Here is a 19,138-nt window from a genome sequence, read left to right as displayed (position 1 = left end):
ATAAAAAAGTTAAAGTGAAATGGCAACTTGGATAAGTGAAAGTAAATGAAGAAGTATTCAACTTGAGAACGCTTCTTCATTTAATAAAAAAGTTGTAGAAATGGAGACAAGGAGATCTAAGAAAATCCATAATGATCATATGCAACCCCTCTTTGATTTGAGTGTATAATAATTATATTAGTGTAAATTTACACTTGATAAACTTTGTAAATAAATTACACACAAAGGGGGGGGTGGGGGCCTTATATAATTTTCAGGAAAATTCTCAAAAAGAAATGGAAATAAAGTAGCTGACAATTTCTGTGTTGAATGATTGTTCAACAAAGTTTGCGTTATCTTGTAGGGTGACATTCGATACAAGAATCTACGTTTTCAAATTTTCCCGGGGAAGGATATATCCCTGGACCCCCACAGGCGTGCACCCCGGGGGGGCTACTCAAAAAAGTTTTATACGGGGAGGCTCCGCCCCAAGTTCTAACCCCTTACCCTTTTATATACCATTTTTCACAGAAATTGTACCCCTTTTGTATACCTTTAACTGAAAAAAGGTACCCCTTTCATATACCTAAGAGACATGGCGTGGACTTGAAATAGGACGTTTTCTTGTCATTTTTATGTAGCGCTTAATAAATTAAAATAATACAACCGTAAATTGCGTCCGTTCGAAATATTTTAATTAAAGGCCCTTTAAAATAGCCAAATGACAGATTTCCATACCCTTTCGTATACTTAACCTCGTGAAATCCCTACCCTTTTATATACCTGAAGCCTAAAAAAGGTACCCCTTTCGGGCGGAGCTTCCCCGTATAGGCCATTATAGGGAGTACCCCCCCGGGGCGTGCACCTGCGGTGCTCATCAGATTGCACCTTCTCCCAACTCCTTTGCAGTTGCCCAAAGAATTAGAAACTCTTCAACAACACTGACTAAGGCTTGGTCCAATCTCAATGGCTCTTCCACAGCCCCGCCGGTACCAAATATTTAAAGAAAAGCTTCTCTTATAGTGGGGCTGAGTTGTGGAACAGCCTATCGAATGATCTACAATCTGCAGTGTCTTAATTTTGTTTAATTGTTAGTTAGTCTAGTTAGGTATAATAGATCTTCATTTTATTTTTTACTGCAGGCTAAAGGATTTTTTACTGAATCTAAATTTAAGTTATCTATTCTATTCTATTCTCTGCTCTAACACACTCCTCAGCCTCCCCCTCCCCCAGCTCCCAGCCTCCCTCCTCCCCCCAAAAATCCTGCATGCTGGCATTGTCAATGCCACGTTTTATTTATGACGTTTACGGTCGGCACACATAACCGTCACAAGTACAAGAAGACCTTGACTAGTCCTAAACAATTCCCTTGCAATTTTTTATGCGAGAGGATATGTTATACCCTTAGCCTGTGATGTTTATTTAAGGAAAAATTAACCGAGCGTTGAACGTTGAAAATGAAATAAACAGGTCATATAAAACTGAGCGTTGTTCAGTTATATTAATATCAATGACGTCTGGTTGAAGGGAAAGTCCCAGGGACGTTTCCCTATTTGTTGGCCTGTTTCACGTCACAACGGCTTTTCCCGGGGAAATCCCTTCATGTACGCGCTGCTATTGGTCCTCCTGGTCAAGATGGCGGAGCAAGACATGGTACGTAACCGTTTGTTGTTTTCAGTTGTAGCTAGACTAGCGAAATCGAAATAAGCCACCATGAACCGTGAACGAAATGCCGAGAAGGATATTTTGTTCTCATTTGGTTTAATCACTGACATCCAATATGCTGATATCGACAATCGGCAAAATTACTTGAAGACAAAATGGCGACGATATCGAAACGCTTTGCCTTGCCTCCAAGAAGCTGTTGCACATTGGAAAGGAGCGAAGTGTTCGCCAACGTTCATTGTGCAGCTGGGAGATATTATCGATGGCTTTAATTCAAGTAAAGACCGGAGTAAAGTCTATCCCAGAGTCGATGCGGATGGTAGTAAACGAAATTTCTCGAAAGAAGCTCTAGACGCCGTGATGAACGAATTCTCAAAACTTCCTCATGAAATACCCGTTCTACATAACGTAGGAAATCACGAGCTTTATAATTTCTCCCGCGAGGAACTTGCAAGATCAGTTCTTCATCCTTTTAACAGCTGCCAAAGTGACTCTTACCTTAGCAAGCATCAAAGCGACCCTCACCCAACAGTCAGCAAAGAGGAAACCAGGCCATTTTATTTCTCGTTTACACCACATCCCAAATTTTGCTTTGTATACTTGGATAGCTATGACATAAGCATCCTTGGTGCAGCTAAAGATAGCCCTCGGTACAAACAAGGTCTTGACTGGTTGCGCAAGTACAACAAGAATGACGATCTTCACAGCCCTGATGGACTCAGGGGTCTGGACAGACGTTTTGTTAAATTCAATGGTGCAATAGGCAGAGCTCAGCTGTTATGGCTTCAAACTACTCTCAGCAAGGCAGAAGAACAAGGCCAAAAAGTTGTGATATTTAGCCATGTCCCAATCTATCCAAAGAACGTAGACCCTATGACAATTTTATGGAACTACCAGGATGTTCTTGACGTGTTGTGGCAGTTTCGCTGTGTTGTTGCCTGTTTCCATGGTCACACTCATGAGTATTGCTATGCGATGGATAAAAATGGCATTCATCATTATGTTTTTGATGCTGTGATTGAAGCACCACTAGACTCCAATGCATTTGCCACACTGCACGTCAAAGATGATTCTATTGTTATTGAGGGTTTTGGTATTATAAAAAGTCAAGTGTTAAAATTTTCTTGCTGATGTTGGTACCATATATCCAACCCAGGGGGGTACTCCGGCTTGTAAATGATGGGGATGATCGAATGTAGGCAAAACTCAGGACCCAAAAAAATCCCTTAGTCTTCCGACATTACCCAAAAAAATCCCTGGACCAAAAAATAACTCCCAAAAAAAATCCATTGTCAAATATTACCCCTAAATTGCCAGGAGGGGCAATAATATAACACAAAGAAAACCATAAAAAATTGAATGCTCGTGTTTGTTTGTTCATCATACCATAAATACGCCAAGGCCGCGCCAAGGCGCTTAAGTTCGTTTTTAATACCCAAAAAAATCCCCTATTTAAATCAAGTCGAATCAACAAGTTTTTGGAAGTTGATTGTATAATAAAATTGAACGCTAAAAAATTTGAACGACGTTTCGACCGTTCGACGGTCATTTTCAAGTTAGGTGTTTGAATAAAATTACATGTGTAAATATAGTAAAAGCGCTAAAATATGTACATACAAACAATAGACAATAAGAATAAAAAGGCTAAAAATGGCTAAAAAAAATAACTTTGTGCGAATGGCATGCATAGTTGTAATTAAAAACGTAGAGCAAGCGAATAAGACGACGAGAATAAGAACATTAAAATACCTAAAAATATCTAAACAAATCATTTCGCGCGGAGCGAGTCACTCTGTTTGTTAAGTTTTGGTTTCAGAAGTCTAATAAAAAGCATTTCAAAAATCAAACAGTCAAGCTTGCTTTGGCACTTCCTTAAAATCTTAAAGTTCTTCTCGATGTTGTGTGGCTCCTTTCCATGTTGTTCTTTCACGTGATGTCCGATAGACGATCCTTTGTGTTCTTCGATGCGCTGGTGCAAGTGTCGACAAGAATAGCCGACGTAATCTGCATCACACAGATCACACTTATAATAATAAACAGCGCTTTGTTGGTTTACGATGGGCGGTTTCTGTTCCTTCACTTTAATTGTGTCTTTGATCTTACGGCTGGTGTAAACTGGACGGATCTCGGTGTTTATCTTTCGGCTGAGATCGCTCAGTTGCCTGCGTACTGAGTTTGCTGCTTTTTGATCCTTGTACGGCAAAACGACTCTAATAGGAACTTCTCGCTGACAAGGGACCTGCTGTTGTTGAGGACACGCATTTCCCGTTACAACTTTCGCCTCAACGAATTGTCGGATTAAGATTTTAAGGAAGTGCCAAAGCAAGCTTGACTGTTTGATTTTTGAAATGCTTTTTATTAGACTTCTGAAACCGAAACTTAACAAACAGAGTGACTCGCTCCGCGCGAAATGATTTGTTTAGATATTTTTAGGTATTTTAATGTTCTTATTCTCGTCGTCTTATTCGCTTGCTCTACGTTTTTAATTACAACTATGCATGCCATTCGCACAAAGTTATTTTTTTAGCCATTTTTAGCCTTTTTATTATTGTCTATTGTTTGTATGTACATATTTTAGCGCTTTTACTATATTTACACATGTAATTTTATTCAAACACCTAACTTGAAAATGACCGTCGAACGGTCGAAACGTCGTTCAAATTTTTTAGCGTTCAATTTTAAATCAAGTCACCCAAAAAAATACTTGCCAAATTTTCCAACCCAAAAAAATCCCGGAATCGAAAATTTCAAACCCAAAAAAATCCTTCAATCATCCCCGTCATTTACAAGCCGGAGTACCCCCCCTGGGATATCCAAAATGCAGTTGCCAGCTAGATGAGCTTAAAGACCTTTGTTCTTGTAACCTGTGATCAGTGAGGAGGGGTGGGGGCACAAGGAAAGGACGTCCTTCTGATTCAAGGGAGAAGTCCATAGGTCTATGGACTTAGAGCTTGTTCTGGCCTCTGAAGCATTAAGTGGCCTTCAGAGTATTACTACTCCTGCTGAATGGGATGCTAGTAGAGAGGGTAGCAAAGGGTTATGGGTGACACATGAAAAAGGCAAAATTTGACCGTGAACAGTGAAAATAGCTAGAACAGACACCTGATTCTTGAATTCTGCTCTTTCAAGTATACCTGACACATGAATTTGGTTAAAATTTGTGCGTGAAATGGGATCACGAACCACACTCTGCTACCCTTTAGTAGATAACAGGTTATTTCCCAGCATTATGGGTGACACATGAAAAAGGCAAAATTTGACCGTGAACAGTGAAAATAGCTAGAACAGACACCTGATTCTTGAATTCTGCTCTTTCAAGTATACCTGACACATGAATTTGGTTAAAATTTGTGCGTGAAATGGGATCACGAACCACACTCTGCTACCCTTTAGTAGATAACAGGTTATTTCCCAGCATTTTGTCAGGTTGCCCTTAAACAGTTTGCCAGAACTTATTTATAGTCCTGGGTGGAGAGAGGCACTTTTGGCAAAGAACCCAATATAAATTATCTTGACCTTTTCTAGAATATATTATTTTGTTGAATCTGTTCTATCCCATTCTAAAGCAACTGACTGAGCAGGAGTACATATTTGTGAGAGATGCGATGGCCTACCTGTACTGGTTGGGCTTCGGAATAAGCGGTCTGGGTTTGAGTGAGGGCCTGGGTCATTGTTGTGTTCTGAGGCAAGACACTTTTCTCTAACATTATTTCCTCTCTCAACCCAGGCAAAGCACAATTTCTCACTGCAATTTGTTTTCTTAAGCAAATTGCTGAGGCAACCTGACACAATTCTGGGAAGTAAAAGTGTACAAGGGAATGTTTTAAAATTACCGTATTTTCTCGGTTATAAGGCGCACGGTTTTTTCAAGGAAAATCTGTTTTTTCTAAGGAAGTTCTTGCCAAATTTGGGGTGCGTCTAATAGCCGAGTATTTTCGCCCAACAAAATCTTATGGTCGCCATTTTACCGAAACTTGCAGTTAAAATAAGAAAAAAGAAAACTCTTGGTGTTGGTCATTCACTTTTATAATATTTCACACTTCTAGAACAAGAAACAGCAAGTTTCAACGTCAAGTTTATTATCGCGGTATTGATGAGTTGACAAGTTTTGGTAACAACTGCTTTTGTCAGCATTATGTTGAAACAGACAAAGAAAATCAAGCATACTTATATTAAACAAACCTTTCTCATCGTGGAAAGTTGATAAATGACTTTAGAAGACAAGGAAAACACCAAAAAAAAAGCCTGAGAATCTTTGAAAAACACTCGATAAACAAAGTGCGAAGCGAGACGAAGCATGCTTGGGTACTTGGTAACCAAGCTACAAACTCAGTGGTTACTGGTAACTACACATCTGCCAGGTTACTAAGCAGCCAAAATCGAAGCATGAACGATGGAAAGATGTTTACCTCGAGCGAATTTACGTCTTATAACAGCAAGAAATCTCCCCAGGGGGGAGTCTCCAGACATTACCCCAAAAAAATCCCTGGACCAAAAAAGCACCCAGAAAAATCCCTAGTCAAATTACCCCTTAATTGCCAAGGCCGCGCCAAGGCACTTTAGTTTGATTTTAATACCCAAAAAAATCCCCTATTTAAATCAAGTCACCCAAAAAAATACCTGCCAAATTCTCCTACCCAAAAAAATCCCGGAATCGAAAATTTCGACCCCAAAAAAATCCTTCGCACATCCCCGTCACTTGGATCCCGGAGTACCCCCCTGGGGAAATCTCACCTCTTTACTCGAAAATTGTGCCAAGGAGTATGAACAACATTCAAATTCTGTATGGAGAACTGTCCTTAAATTGATGACTGCATCTTTTTAACTCCCAAACTCATGGTGCGTCTTATAACCGAGTGTTTTCGCAAAATTTTTAGTTTGGAAACTCGACATTACAAAGTTGCCAAGTTTAGGGTGCGTCTTATAACCGAGTGCGCCTTATAACCGAGAAAATACGGTATAAATAAATAAGTTATACATCAAATTTTATGATTGACAACAAGACTTCTATGTCATAAATGTACAAAATTAATTCCAATTTTTTGCCCAATTGTGGTGTTCAGAAAATATCCATACTTACCCCAATTAAAAGTTTTTTGGTTTGAATCCTCTACCCACCAGAAATTCCAGTTTTGGTTTCACATTTGAGTTTTCTACAATTTTTGGCATTTGAGACCTCCTACCCCCTCAAAATTTTTAATGACCTTTTGTGGGGTGGGTATGGATATTTTTTTGGAACCACAAATTACATCCATACTAATTCTTGCCTTCCTAGTTTTGTAATATGTATTACCTGCACCAAGAATGCAGATGCTGGAAAGTTCAATTTGAAGTCTGAAATTCATGGACTTTGGCCATTTACACTCACAGATGATTGGCTGACAACTAATTATGAGAACTCTGCACATGCACAAAGAATTAAATTTGGCCAAAGTCTAGGCAAGGTTGAGAGGAAAGGGGTGTTGGATCTTTTCAATCTGTAAATATTGTTTAAAACTAATTGTACAGTCGAGGGACAATTTCCATTTAATGCAGGGCTTTCAATAAGATCTGGCACCCATAGGAACTCCAGCAGGTATTCTGTCATGAATTGGTGGCAAAAATTCATGCAGCTCCGTATAAAGGGGAGATGTTTTTAACTTCTGATGTTATTTTGTCTTATTGTCCGAATGGTGCTACACAAGGGTCACCACCTACTTTAAATTTTATAAAAAGCCCAGATTAATGGTCAGTGTTATAACTTCATTGCTAAAGGCATCGATGTGACATGTGTATTTGATCACCAGTGAATGAGTCTGATCAGTAGGAAATTAAATATTTGTATTTATTAAGAATTTTCTTGTTTTTTAAAAGAGATGTGATATATAATTTTAATATATGAGCTTTTCCTCAGTAGAACAGAGGCTGTTGTAAATTAAATGCCATGTTTCATTAAAGTTTATCCTACCAGTGAAAAGACTGTCTCTTCAATTTAGTGGCGGTTGGGTGCGGTCAACAGGGAAACTAGATAAGAGCTTATACATTGCAAAAGTACTGCCAAAAAAGGCTGTGGTATTCTTAAAACCTCAGCATAAATCTTGTATTAACGTTGGTTTTTACAAGCAATTGTAATTTGAGCTGGGAAATGGGATTTTATACCCGCTCCCCTTCAGGACCCTTAATTACAAATGACAGAAACATTTTGTCGTTAACATAATACGTCATGTTACGTCATGTTTCTTAGCAACTTCCCTGGCTAAAAATAACCACGGGTTCAGACAATTTTGATTCTCAAAGATAACTGGTCATAACTAACAATTCTGTTTACTTCATATGAGAAATAGACAAAGAATTAAGTTTCAGTGCTTACATTCCTCATATTTCATTTGGACTGGATTGTTATTATATATTGAACAAGTCAGGTGTGAAAACCGCAACCTCCTTTGCGTTCATTTCCGCAATCACTTAATTTCAACCCTAAAATCGAACAGAAGTTATCTTTAATCTAATTTAAAATTAAAAGCATTTAATTCTCGCGATTTGTTGGTGAACATACTTTATTTAAGAAAAACACTTTTTAAAAAGTACCATTATTCTTTAGTTATTACTTTCTAACAGTTCACTAATAATATATATTTCTGTTTCTATAGGACAATATATTTTACTTATTTATGAATCATTTTAGCCGTAATAATGTACACGTTTAATACTATTTCAATAATTCTTTTGGCACTTTAATACTTTATTGATTGTACGTATGAATTCTAGTGAGCATGTGAACTATTCCTAGGTGTTTATGTGGGTGGAGAAAATACTATGAAATGAAGATAATCGATGTCCATGATGCCTTCAGAAATAAACGGACATCTTATGATCAGCAAGCGAGATAGCCACGTGACAAAGCATAAGAATGCAAACATATTTAATGCCCAAAATTCCAACTCCATTAGGAGCCCAGGTAATAAAACAAAGGAAATTGCATCGAGGTTGAGGAATGAATTAGTAATTTCTGGGCAACACTATAAAATCAGGGACAAGCTTTTAAAGGGCGTTTGCACTTATCACTTGGTCATTGCTTTCGCAGGATAAAGAGCAAGAAAAATGTCTTTCATTTTTGCATAATTATTGTGCAACATTGGGCGTCTTGTAGTCGCGTTTAGGCATTTTTCAATCCAACCTCGAACGAGGTTGTTTTTAATCCCCCATGAGAAACCTAGAGAGGATTGTTTCATTTCTCTCATCAAGAGAAGTTGTCCTCTCTCATTTCCATGTTCCATTGCAACGGTCACATTTCACTACAAAAAATAATATTCCAGGAACTCTACATGGCTGACTGGAAGTTTGAAAACGGGAAAAACCAGTTTCATAATTTCTTGTGTCAGTGTCCAACTATGCTTCATTCTAACTGAGACGTTACTGGTTGAAGCAAACATTATAAACAGTTGTTCCAGTTGACCGGCTGTTTTCGGACATTTCTCATCGAAGTCACACCTCATTTCACCGCTGAACTTCTTGTAGGCAACAGAGGCGAAAGCGCTGTTTCTTGAAATTCTGTTGAGATAATTACAAATGATCATGAGTACATTGTGTTTAAGGGAGTCGCGGTGGACTTCGGGTCAAGCGGTCCGGGTTCGAGCCCTGGCCGGGACACTGCGTTGTGTTCTTGGGCAAGATACTTTACTCTTATAGTTCCTCTCTCCAATCAGGTGTATAAATGGGTACCAACGAATTTGTGTTAAACCCTTAAATTAATCTGAACTTCCCACTTTCCGTATCTATTGCTCCCTTAGTGACCCTTACCTTTTAGTGCATGTCACTTCTTTTGCAAAATATGTTGAGAGATGTCTTTTACTGCCTCTCGCGTTTTCCGCCCCTTAGAAATCCCGCTTCCCATCATTCCTCGCCTCCTCATATCTCCTGAACCTCCCCTATTCTCCGGGTTCCCGCCGAACTCCCCCCCCCCCCTCCTCGTTCCCCAATTCATAAGTACAATATTTACCTCCTGAAGAGTCACTCCTATCGATTGCCATGCTTCTTGTCAGCGGTTTCTTTGACAACGAATCAACTCGTGGATTATGCTTCGTAGTTTGTTGTTCATTAGTTTCCATGGAGTCCACAACATGACCATCATCTTCCGTGACAGTCTTATCATCCGCTGACGGATGTGACGTCAATGTTATTTTGGGTGATTGTGATTGGTTAATCTTAACGCAAACGGACGCTTGAACCTGAGTGGTAAGCCGCTGATTATTTTCATTTTCGCCGGCGCACTGTCCATTTGTAGTGATATTTGCCGGGCAAGGGATAGATATATCCGGGTGCTGTTTAATTTGTACTTGAGACGTGCATCGTGGCAGTGTCCTGCACTGTAGTGAAGAGAAAATAATAATAAGAACAACAAGAACTTGACCGAGATGTTCTGTATTTCTATTTTCAGAGAATAAGTCGGTCTTTCCGATACAAACAGACAGACAGACACACAGAGATAGACAGACAGACAGAGAGAGATAGTCAGACTGATAGACAGACTGACAGACTGACAGACAGACAGACAGAGATATCGATAGACAGACAGACAGACAGACAGACAGAGATAGACAGACAGACAGACAGATCTAGAGATAGACAGGCATTCAATCAAACAAACAAACTAAACGACTTTAAAGTCGTCACATGTACTGGTTACTTAGCAACTGCTCTCACAAAAATCGCTCGTTTACGGTTGTAAATTCCGACTGTATGGAGACAGTTTCCCAAATTGCACGTGCGATAAGTGTGATTTTTTCTTGCACTAATATTATTGTCAAGAAACTAAAAAGGCGAGCAAAAAATGTGAAAAGCAAGTGGAAGAAAGAAAGATGTATATAATTCAAAAATAATCGATATATACACCTTATTCATAAATGGCGGAACGCGCGGAAGAGTTTGGGTCGAGTACATGAAAGCGAGGCGAGTGAGGCTTCGGCTTCGAACCAAAACAAAGAAAACTATGGCGAATTGAAGTAGTTTTTGATAATTCTTGAAATATCTCGTCGGTTTAAAGCGATTCTTGGGTTTTGATAACTGCCATTGGAATCTCTGGTTTGTCAACTGCAGATAAGGCCGTATGGTTTCGAATTCAATGCAAATCATGGAAACAATTTCGTCGGAAAACCGCATCGATCCTCTCAGTCTCTTCACTGCCTGCTCGTGTACAATTGTAATCCAGACTACTTTCAAGTTTCCTTTTTATGGAAGACCCTAGAAGCTTGCAGGAAGGCAGAGGAAAGAAACATGATATAGAAAAGACTATGGAGCTTGTTAAAAAAATTAGCTTGTTTCTCGATACGGTAAGCAAAAATCGCGATTATATAAAGACACAAGGTTTCTTGAGTGTCTTGCCTTCGAACACATTAATAAGCTAGACTGTCCACAGGCTCTCGATTTTTCAACGCAAAAAAGCAGACGAAGTTAGCGCGAAGCGCGAGCGCGCGGGGGAGGGGGGCGGGAAGCGAGCGAAGGAAAAATAGTCAATTTTTTTCGCTCCCCGCCCCCCACCCTCTTGCTTCTTCCGTTTTGCGCTGGCGTCCAGTTCTCTCGCCGTTCTCACCGCGCGCTCATCGATCGAAAAACACGAAAAAATAGAGGGCTGTGGACAGTCTATTAATAAGCTAAAATGTTGTTCACAGCGGGTTTATCATTCTTTATAGACGTCAATTGTAACAAATCCTTAAATTTTAGAACAAGTAAAGCCAAGGAAAGTGGAAATAGGGTATAAAGAGCAAGCTTTCAAATTTTAAACTTTTCAAATTGAAATAAATTTTACAGCGGTAAGATTCTCGCAATTTTAAATATTCCGATACGTTTGCTAAATTCAGAATTTAAGCACTTCTTTGATGCCAAATCGTCTTGCTGATTTTTTGTCAATATATACTGATCCATTTGTGATTCTTAAATTGTGTATACATTTGAATGCTCGGGTTCGAATGCCGAGGTTAGTGGGTGAAAGTTTTGTAAAACAATAGACTGAACTGAAATTTTTTTAACCTGTTTGTGTATTCGCTAGTCTCACGATGTTGGCGATTTTTTTTACTCTCCATATCCAGAGACGTGCAAAATCGCTATAGTCTCTATAATATCTATATTTGGAAGCTTTCAAAGTCTTCCATTAAAACGATACTATAGTAATACAGATAAAAACTGTGCACAAGGCAGTGAAGAGATTAAGAAGATCGATGCGGTTTTGCGACAAAATGTTCCATGATTTGAGTTGACTTCGCATCCATACGACCTTTTATGCAGTTGTCAAACCAGGGATTCCAATGGCAGTCATCAAAACCCAAGAATCGCTTTCTAACCGACGAGATATTTCAAGAATTATCAAATACTACTTCAATTCGCCATAGTTTTCTTTGTTTTGGTTCGAAGCCGAAGTCTCACTCGCCTCGTTTTCATGTACTCGACCCAAACTCTTCCGCGCGTTCCGCCATTTATGAATAAGGTGTATAATGCAGTGATCGCGGAAAAGAGAGAATTTGGTGTTTCCAAAAGTGCAGTATAGTGCTAATAACAAAATAATACTTGCGAAACGTATGTCACTGGTGGAGGTTACTGTTAGCAGTTTCACTATAGCTACCACTGAACTGAAAAATAAAAACAACAACAACAACAACATTTTTTTGGAGATGTGGTGGCACGACCAGTTGCTTTCTTTGGTAAAATAATTACAACCGATTTCATAAACAAGAGATTTTAGCGAGAGATGCTGCCATTACCCCTAAGTTCGAGTAACACTTTCAAGATAATAGAGTCGAACTTCTCTTTTGGGATATCTCCATTTCACAGATGTAATACTTCGTTATCAAGGAAAGGTTACTGATCTTTACTTTATCCTTAAGAGAGTAAAACTCGTAAGCTCCGACAACCTTGATAACACAGACACTAAATTAAATTAGTTGTCTTCCCCAATAAAGATTCGTGTATAAGATCAAATACGTTCTATAATACGGAATACTAATTGTTATGGTTATTTTAGACTTACAGCTCACTTAGTTCCTGGGGGCACGATTTTTCTCAGCGTTTCTGTGCTATTGGCCATATTTAAAGTGTATTTTTTTTTCAAAAAAGGCAGAATAACGAAAATGGCCTGATCCCTTAGAAGTGATTTAAAAGAAAGGCATGTCTAATGACATCTTACCTCTTGTTTTAAAGTAGTTTCCCCTAGAGGGTGGTCTGTGAAATAATCAACCACATCGCCTATTGTCGTGAACCGTCTTGCACCGACGTAATAGCCGTGGTCACGTGTTAGCACTGCGTGATGGCAAACGTATTTACCAACACTGCAAAACGATAAGGATGATAGAATATTAAAAATTAAAGCAAGGGTGTATTAAATTTCGCGATTTTCCCAGTGTATTCTGGGTCAGTCGTCAAAAACTAAGGATCTACTGGAAATACACAAAGGCCTGGTTCAATGTAACTACGAGGAACCTGCAAACGGAAACTTTGGTGACTGTACTAAAGAAGTCTTGGCCGATTTACAGGCTAAAGAAAACAGCAATCAGAGGAAAGGTGCAAGTCGAAAACAAGACGGAAAGATATTTTCAAGGATAGATAGTTAAATTTCCAAACATTTCAAATTTTTGTTTTAATATAAAGTTATGGTATCAATTTTCGCGTGTTTAATTTTCGCGCAATATTTTATTCGCGCGTATTAAATTTCGCGATTATTTTGCGCTCGCGAATATCGCGAAAATAAGTAAGAATAAGGTAGATGCTTTTCTACTACAACTCGATAGAAACACGGAAAATGTTTCTATTTCTTAATTATAAACATGCAATGTGCAAAGCAATATTCTAGCCAAGAAAACAGCTTCTTTATAGTTATCAGCGGACAACAGAAGTATTAACTAATATATAGATTTAGGCACGCCTAAAAGCGGAGCTCCCCATTTATTTAATTTTCACTGGAGCTTACAATGTTTTCATTCTAGTGAATAAGCGGCCAAAGTACTAATGTTTATAGCGGTTTATAGGTGCAAGACAAATTTAAATAGCTCACGGTTAAACTGAATGTCAACCGTACTACAAAAATAATAATCTTAAAGCGGGGCAAAATCATTACTCATGGCACGAAAAATTACTTTAGAGTACAGTAAATTATCTGCTTTCTAGCAATAGAAAATAGTTTCGCGATCCTGTTATAGTTTCGCAGCAGTTTAGTAGACTCCACAATATCTATTACATTGATATAGGATATATTCAACCTGCATTACAGAGTCTGTCGGATTAGCTCAATCGGTAAGGTGCCAGTCTGCGGCTCGGGAGGTCGTGAGTTCAAATCCCAGAGGGTCAAGTTTTTTTTTTCTTTTTACCCCGTAGCAATAAAATGGTTTGTTTATTATATCAACCCGATTTAGCTTTCGAATGCTCCTTCATGTACGATGCTGGCTTTACAGATAGACACGAAAGTCATCGATCGATTATGGCTCTCAATGTCCACTTTTTGGCGGTCGATTACTTTCTACACGCAATTTTCAGCCACATTTTGTTTCATTGCTTCTTGTTTTTCTCTTTTCAAACCTCTTAAATTTTAAAGGCCGCCTTTATACGGCCGCCTTTATACGGCCTTTTTGCTTCACTCTTTCTATCATCAAACTATGGCCGCCATGTTGCGCGACGCCGTACGTACGCGCCCGCGAACCATGCCGCTATCCATGTTGACCATGAAAACTCATTTCGATAGTGTTCCTTCTTTCATGGTTATGGTGCTACGCTTAGGAGCTCCGCTATTAAAACTACAAAATACAGAAAACAAAGTTCCTTACGACATCGAGAGGAATAACTCTGACGTCATGTCATGGGAAAAAACAAAGGCACCAGGCTCCGCTCGAGACAGCAATTCTTCGGCTTCAGAACGACTGAGCTTGAATGGACTCCATCTAAAAGATGAATGGTACATGATATAGTTAAATTTCTAAAGTTACGGTTGCGTCGGGGTGAATCATCAAATGTATATTATTGATTCCTCGCGTATCAAGTAAAGTGGCCTAGTTTTTGTAGATTAAAATGACTAGGAGTATCTGAGTCTCACTAAAGTGAAGCCATGCTTTTTGACCACTTCATTTATACGACATTGTTATATAACTAGAAATTTTTCCCTAAACAGCGCACGCTCTTATTGGCTAATTCGGGGTCACATGACATCTAACAATAAAAAACTGTTTCCCGCCAAAAGTCTCTGAGCGGGCAACATTGCAAAATCTATGACATAAGAGGGTAACATTGCAATGTTGCCCGCGAATGTTACCGACGAATATTTTCTAAGTCTTCTTCGTGCTATTAATTTTGTTTCCCTCGAATCTCAATGTTTCCCTCGGCAAACATTGAGATTCGATGGAAACAAAATTTTAATTTTGAACAAAAAATCTGTTTCCCTCGGGAACAGTCATTAAGTGTATATAAAGCTTTCTTTTTGTTACCGACCACTCGTTAATGCGACTAACGATCGCCATGTCAAGTGCTAAACGTTTATTTTCTTGATAAGTTTCCCCGATAACGTGGGCACTTAAAATACCGGATGAGATAGACGACAAAAAGCAAACAGAAATGAAGTGTGGACATTTGTTCGTTTACAGTAGTTGGCCGCCGTTTACCTACGACTGATTCGTCGACTAACGAAAAAAAAAAGAATTTATTTGTAGTGTTTGCTCCACTTGCGAGTGTCTATCGTAGTAAAATAAGATATTTTCGGCCCTTTTTTCAAGATAACATTTTTGAAGGGTTGAAATTAAAAATTTTCCCTTACCACGCTCTTCAGAGCTGGTCGAGATACCAAACGACACGAATTTTGAAGTCATTTTGTCGAACCTCTATTTTATTTAAACTCCAATTTGTTTTGCCTTTTTGTAATCGCGCGAAAGGATTAACAGTTTTAAGGAAATTTTACGACTTATAAGATAAACGAGAAAGATTACCAAGGAAACTGGGACCTGCTCGGGAAATCCCTCGCAGCTGCAAAATCACCACGCCTACTTGTGAAGACATAAGTCTCCGGTAGCTAGCGGCTGTTATGATGTACGGCGGACATACATCCTGCTGTTATTGTTATGTCTTCATTTCACAAACGCGGTTTAGCTGAAGTCATATGCTTTTAAATTGATTGATTGATCGATAACTTTGACAGAGAGTAGGAGCCAAGTCAAATAAAATTTAGCCTCGCTGATATTAACCCTATCCTAATGGGCAATACTAACTAGTACATATATAATTTTTCTTGTACAACGTTTAATTATAATAAATTGTAAATGACTTTTTAGTCTTTCTTTTCTACCGATCTTTGCATGACCTGTTTATTTAGATCGCAATTTTAAAAGGTGGAAAAGCCGCTCGCTCGTATAAAACACTTGAAATTTTAGGTTTATCTAAATTTATTGCTTGTCTACAGTTCGTCCACTCAAGGACCTGGCGAATAGCTTGCTGTAGAATTCCCCTTATTGGCCGTTTTTATTCTAGAGTCGTGTAACCCGTCTGGACAAGCTTCGGCAAAAAAATTTGTTGTTCGTCTGTATGCGTCTCCAGTATAAAGACGGGCACAAGACTAGTTACCCGTCTAGCCAAGCTACTTTTTGAAACGCGTCTTGAAAGACGGATAACGAAAGGAAGCTCGTCTAGATGCGTAACGCGTCTTGTCAAAGTCTTTATACTAGAGACGCATAACCAGACGAACAACAAATTTTTTGCCGAAGCTCGTCAAGACGGGAAACACGTCTCTAGTATAATAAAAACGGCCAATTCGACCTCTGAAAGATTTTACGTAATTAAAAGCGCGCTTGCTTTAATACTTCAGTATTTTCAAGAACTTACTTGTCAGAAATCATTTGTGAATATCGCTGTCTTCATTTTGTGTACACATTCTAGATTAAATGCCCATATTTTTTACTGGAACTTATTCTCTTATCCCTTTAATTGTCAAAAATAAAACTTACTGAATAAAATACTTTCTCCCGAAACATTACATGGTCACAAACGTGAGAAAATAAATAACCTAAAATAAAATAAATAACATTTTTGAATAGATAATTCTAAATAAATGAGAGCATCTTGAAATGAAATGTAGGTTAAAATATTTCATTTCGCCAAAAATATAAAAAAATATAAACAAGCAGATATTGTTTTGATATTTCACCGAAATCGCCGAGGCAGCTAGTAAGAAGAATTCGAAACTACTTCGCACTTAAACCGAAAGGGTTTACCGGTACTTTCTAATGCTGTCAGATGTAAAACCGCAATATGGCAGTTTAATTGTACCCTTTTAAAATTATAGTCGGTGAAAAACCAAAGTTTGTCAACACCGTACATAAGTTTTCACCGCCACGGACCAGAGAGTAGCTTTTGCAGCTAAATTCACGATCGGGATAACTTTAACCGCTTCGTGAAAGAAAATTCAACTTTAAGTAGTATTAGCAATTTCGCCTTGACACAAATTTCTTTCTTTTTCTGGCCTCGCGGGAAGTGTCAACACGCTAAGCTCGCGGCTGTCGGTGAAATATGAATTTCATAACTTTTATTGTTTTTTCACCTGCTGTAGGCCGTGAGTGATCCATAACAAAAAGCTACTTTTTTGTAAAAATAATCACGTTTTTGTTTTGTATTTTACCCTTTTTTTGGTCACTAACTCCTCACTGGAGGTAAAAGTATTAAATGGTAGTTCGTTTGTTCTTAATCACAAATTCACTGCACACAAATATAAAGGGAAATTCGTAAGAACACGTGTTTCTAATCAACGAAATTTATGTGCATACAAATATAGTTTGTGAATAAGAAAGGTGTTAGGGCGAATGCCTTCCAAAAGTGTTTTAGTTCCAGCGCCAAAAAATATAATGAGAAGAAACCAGGTTGAAAAATTGACAGTGTCATTAAAACAGCCTGAGAAATGCGCTATGTTTATGATTAGCTGTTAAAGGGAGAGGGGAAACGAGATTGCAATGAGGGGAAGTTGCTTGTTCCTTAACAATCGCAGGTGATCGTGGCGATCTGTCTTATGCCAGCAACGTTCACTTTGTGTTTTGTTCTGCGCCGGTCCTTCATGCTCAAATTGGCAGCTGTAGTTTTAGTAGATGTCGTGTTTTTTGTAATCAGTCATACGGGACGGCATTAAAGTCTTCTAACTTTTACTCTCTGAGCAATATTTGCTATGAATGAGGTTCTTCTTTCTTGTAATAATTGGGCACTGCAGTCAACTAGTCAACCGTTGTTGTAAATAAAAGTTTAACTTATTTTTTACCCTAGCAACTGCTGGAGTGTTCTGACGACATAGTGAAGCCCCCATTAACAGAGATCTTATGATATGATTCCGATTCGATGGTGACAGAAATTCAGATTTCGGCAAGATTCGAGCAAGGTGATCTTGAATAATTCGATACTACAGAAATAAACCGGCTATGAGCGCTCAACAAAGCGCTGCGTTTGCTAATCGGTGCTACATTGTCATCAAAATTGTCTTTTAGGTTAAAAATCTCACAGTAAGGCAATTCAATAGCGGTTACCGTAAGTCACATTCGGCTTTAAAATATGGAAAATGAATGCATGTTTTTTAAATGTGTACTTACATTGCGGCTTCTGCGAGGGTTTTTATCGTAGATCCAGAACAGTTTGTAGTCGATGTATTCGAGGCAGAACTTCGACTGTCGGGCTTCCAGTTCGAGCTGGTTACATCCACAACCGATCTTGAACAGCCTGTACCCATCTGCTAACTATATCCCTTGGGAATTCCTCATAATCGCATGTCGTCGATGAAAGAAAACATCAGATTTTCATGTAGTCGCATCGTCACATCGTATCCGCGCTAAAATTCTCCACTTGAGAATCGCAATGCTGCTAAAATTTCAGCGATTTCCAAAGTGTTCGGAATTCACACGTAAATTCAAAATAAACCACCTATCGTTAAGTCAAATCAACTCTTATTCGTTCGAAATCGATTTCAGCGAATGTCTGGTTTTGTATATATTAGCCCAACCAACACTCTAAGGCTTTGATATTTGCATTAAATGTGCGCTGGATGATTCAGCTTGAGCGACAAAACATGTGCTATTCTACAGCACAAAACAATAAAATGTCGAAAAAACCTCCTCAACGGAAACGAGTAAACGCATAAAAAATTTGAGTAGATTGGATATCTCCTTATGCTTGCTATTATGGTCGTCGTTATTAGCATTAAAAAGGGTTGCCATAGTAACCAAATTCAATTAAAAGATTCATCGTCTACGGGCTTAATTTTTAAACGTTTCTTTTAAAAGCGACATTTCATAAAATTACCTCCAGGAAAGTGATATTTTAAATCAGAGATGATCATTGTTCAAACTACTCATAAGCTATTTTTATAAAACAGAGGAGACCTGAAACAGAGTTTTGGAGCAAATACTATGATTGACAAACAAATACACGTCATGTATGTTAAAATATAATTTCGCAAATTAAATTGCGAAATAAAAAGCAAAAAGCCTTCCAAGCTCCTTTCATCAAGTCGTCTCAGTCG

At 38.5% G+C, this 19,138-nt stretch overlaps 2 protein-coding genes across 2 annotated transcripts; one reads left to right on the top strand and one right to left on the bottom strand.

Annotated features, from left to right (window-relative positions):
• Positions 1-1,548: 1,548 nt before the first annotated feature.
• LOC144656330 (manganese-dependent ADP-ribose/CDP-alcohol diphosphatase-like) lies at positions 1,549-7,600 on the top strand. Its single transcript, XM_078516562.1, has 2 exons — positions 1,549-2,795; positions 4,462-7,600. The coding sequence occupies exon 1, from the start codon at positions 1,693-1,695 to the stop codon at positions 2,773-2,775; it is 1,083 nt and encodes a 360-aa protein (XP_078372688.1). The 5' UTR covers positions 1,549-1,692; the 3' UTR covers positions 2,776-2,795; positions 4,462-7,600.
• Positions 7,487-18,787, bottom strand: LOC144656332 (uncharacterized). The gene is made up of 5 exons (XM_078516563.1): positions 18,213-18,787; positions 14,430-14,543; positions 12,800-12,941; positions 9,623-9,989; positions 7,487-9,174 (listed from the first exon to the last, which is right to left on the bottom strand). The coding sequence occupies exons 1-5, from the start codon at positions 18,347-18,349 to the stop codon at positions 9,116-9,118; spliced, it is 819 nt and encodes a 272-aa protein (XP_078372689.1). The 5' UTR covers positions 18,350-18,787; the 3' UTR covers positions 7,487-9,115.
• Between the last annotated feature and the right edge of the window lie 351 nt (positions 18,788-19,138).

This window comes from Oculina patagonica, chromosome 6 (assembly GCF_052425735.1).
Source record: "Oculina patagonica isolate OP01 chromosome 6, crgOcupat, whole genome shotgun sequence".
NCBI classification, from domain to species: domain Eukaryota; kingdom Metazoa; phylum Cnidaria; class Anthozoa; order Scleractinia; family Oculinidae; genus Oculina; species Oculina patagonica.
The sequence above is the reverse complement of the archived record's forward strand: the minus strand, read 5'-3'. Positions and strand labels throughout refer to the sequence as shown.

Excerpts from the sequence above, each read along its gene's own strand:
- LOC144656330 (XM_078516562.1), top strand. The coding sequence starts at position 1,693 with ATGAACCGTGAACGAAATGCCGAGAAGGATATTTTGTTCTCATTTGGT.
- LOC144656332 (XM_078516563.1), bottom strand. The coding sequence starts at position 18,349 with ATGGGTACAGGCTGTTCAAGATCGGTTGTGGATGTAACCAGCTCGAAC. Across the intron at positions 14,544-18,212 it reads ACCCTCGCAGAAGCCGCAAT|ATGGAGTCCATTCAAGCTCA; the intron begins GTAAGTACACAT and ends TTCATCTTTTAG. Across the intron at positions 12,942-14,429 it reads GAGTTATTCCTCTCGATGTC|TGTTGGTAAATACGTTTGCC; the intron begins GTAAGGAACTTT and ends ATCGTTTTGCAG.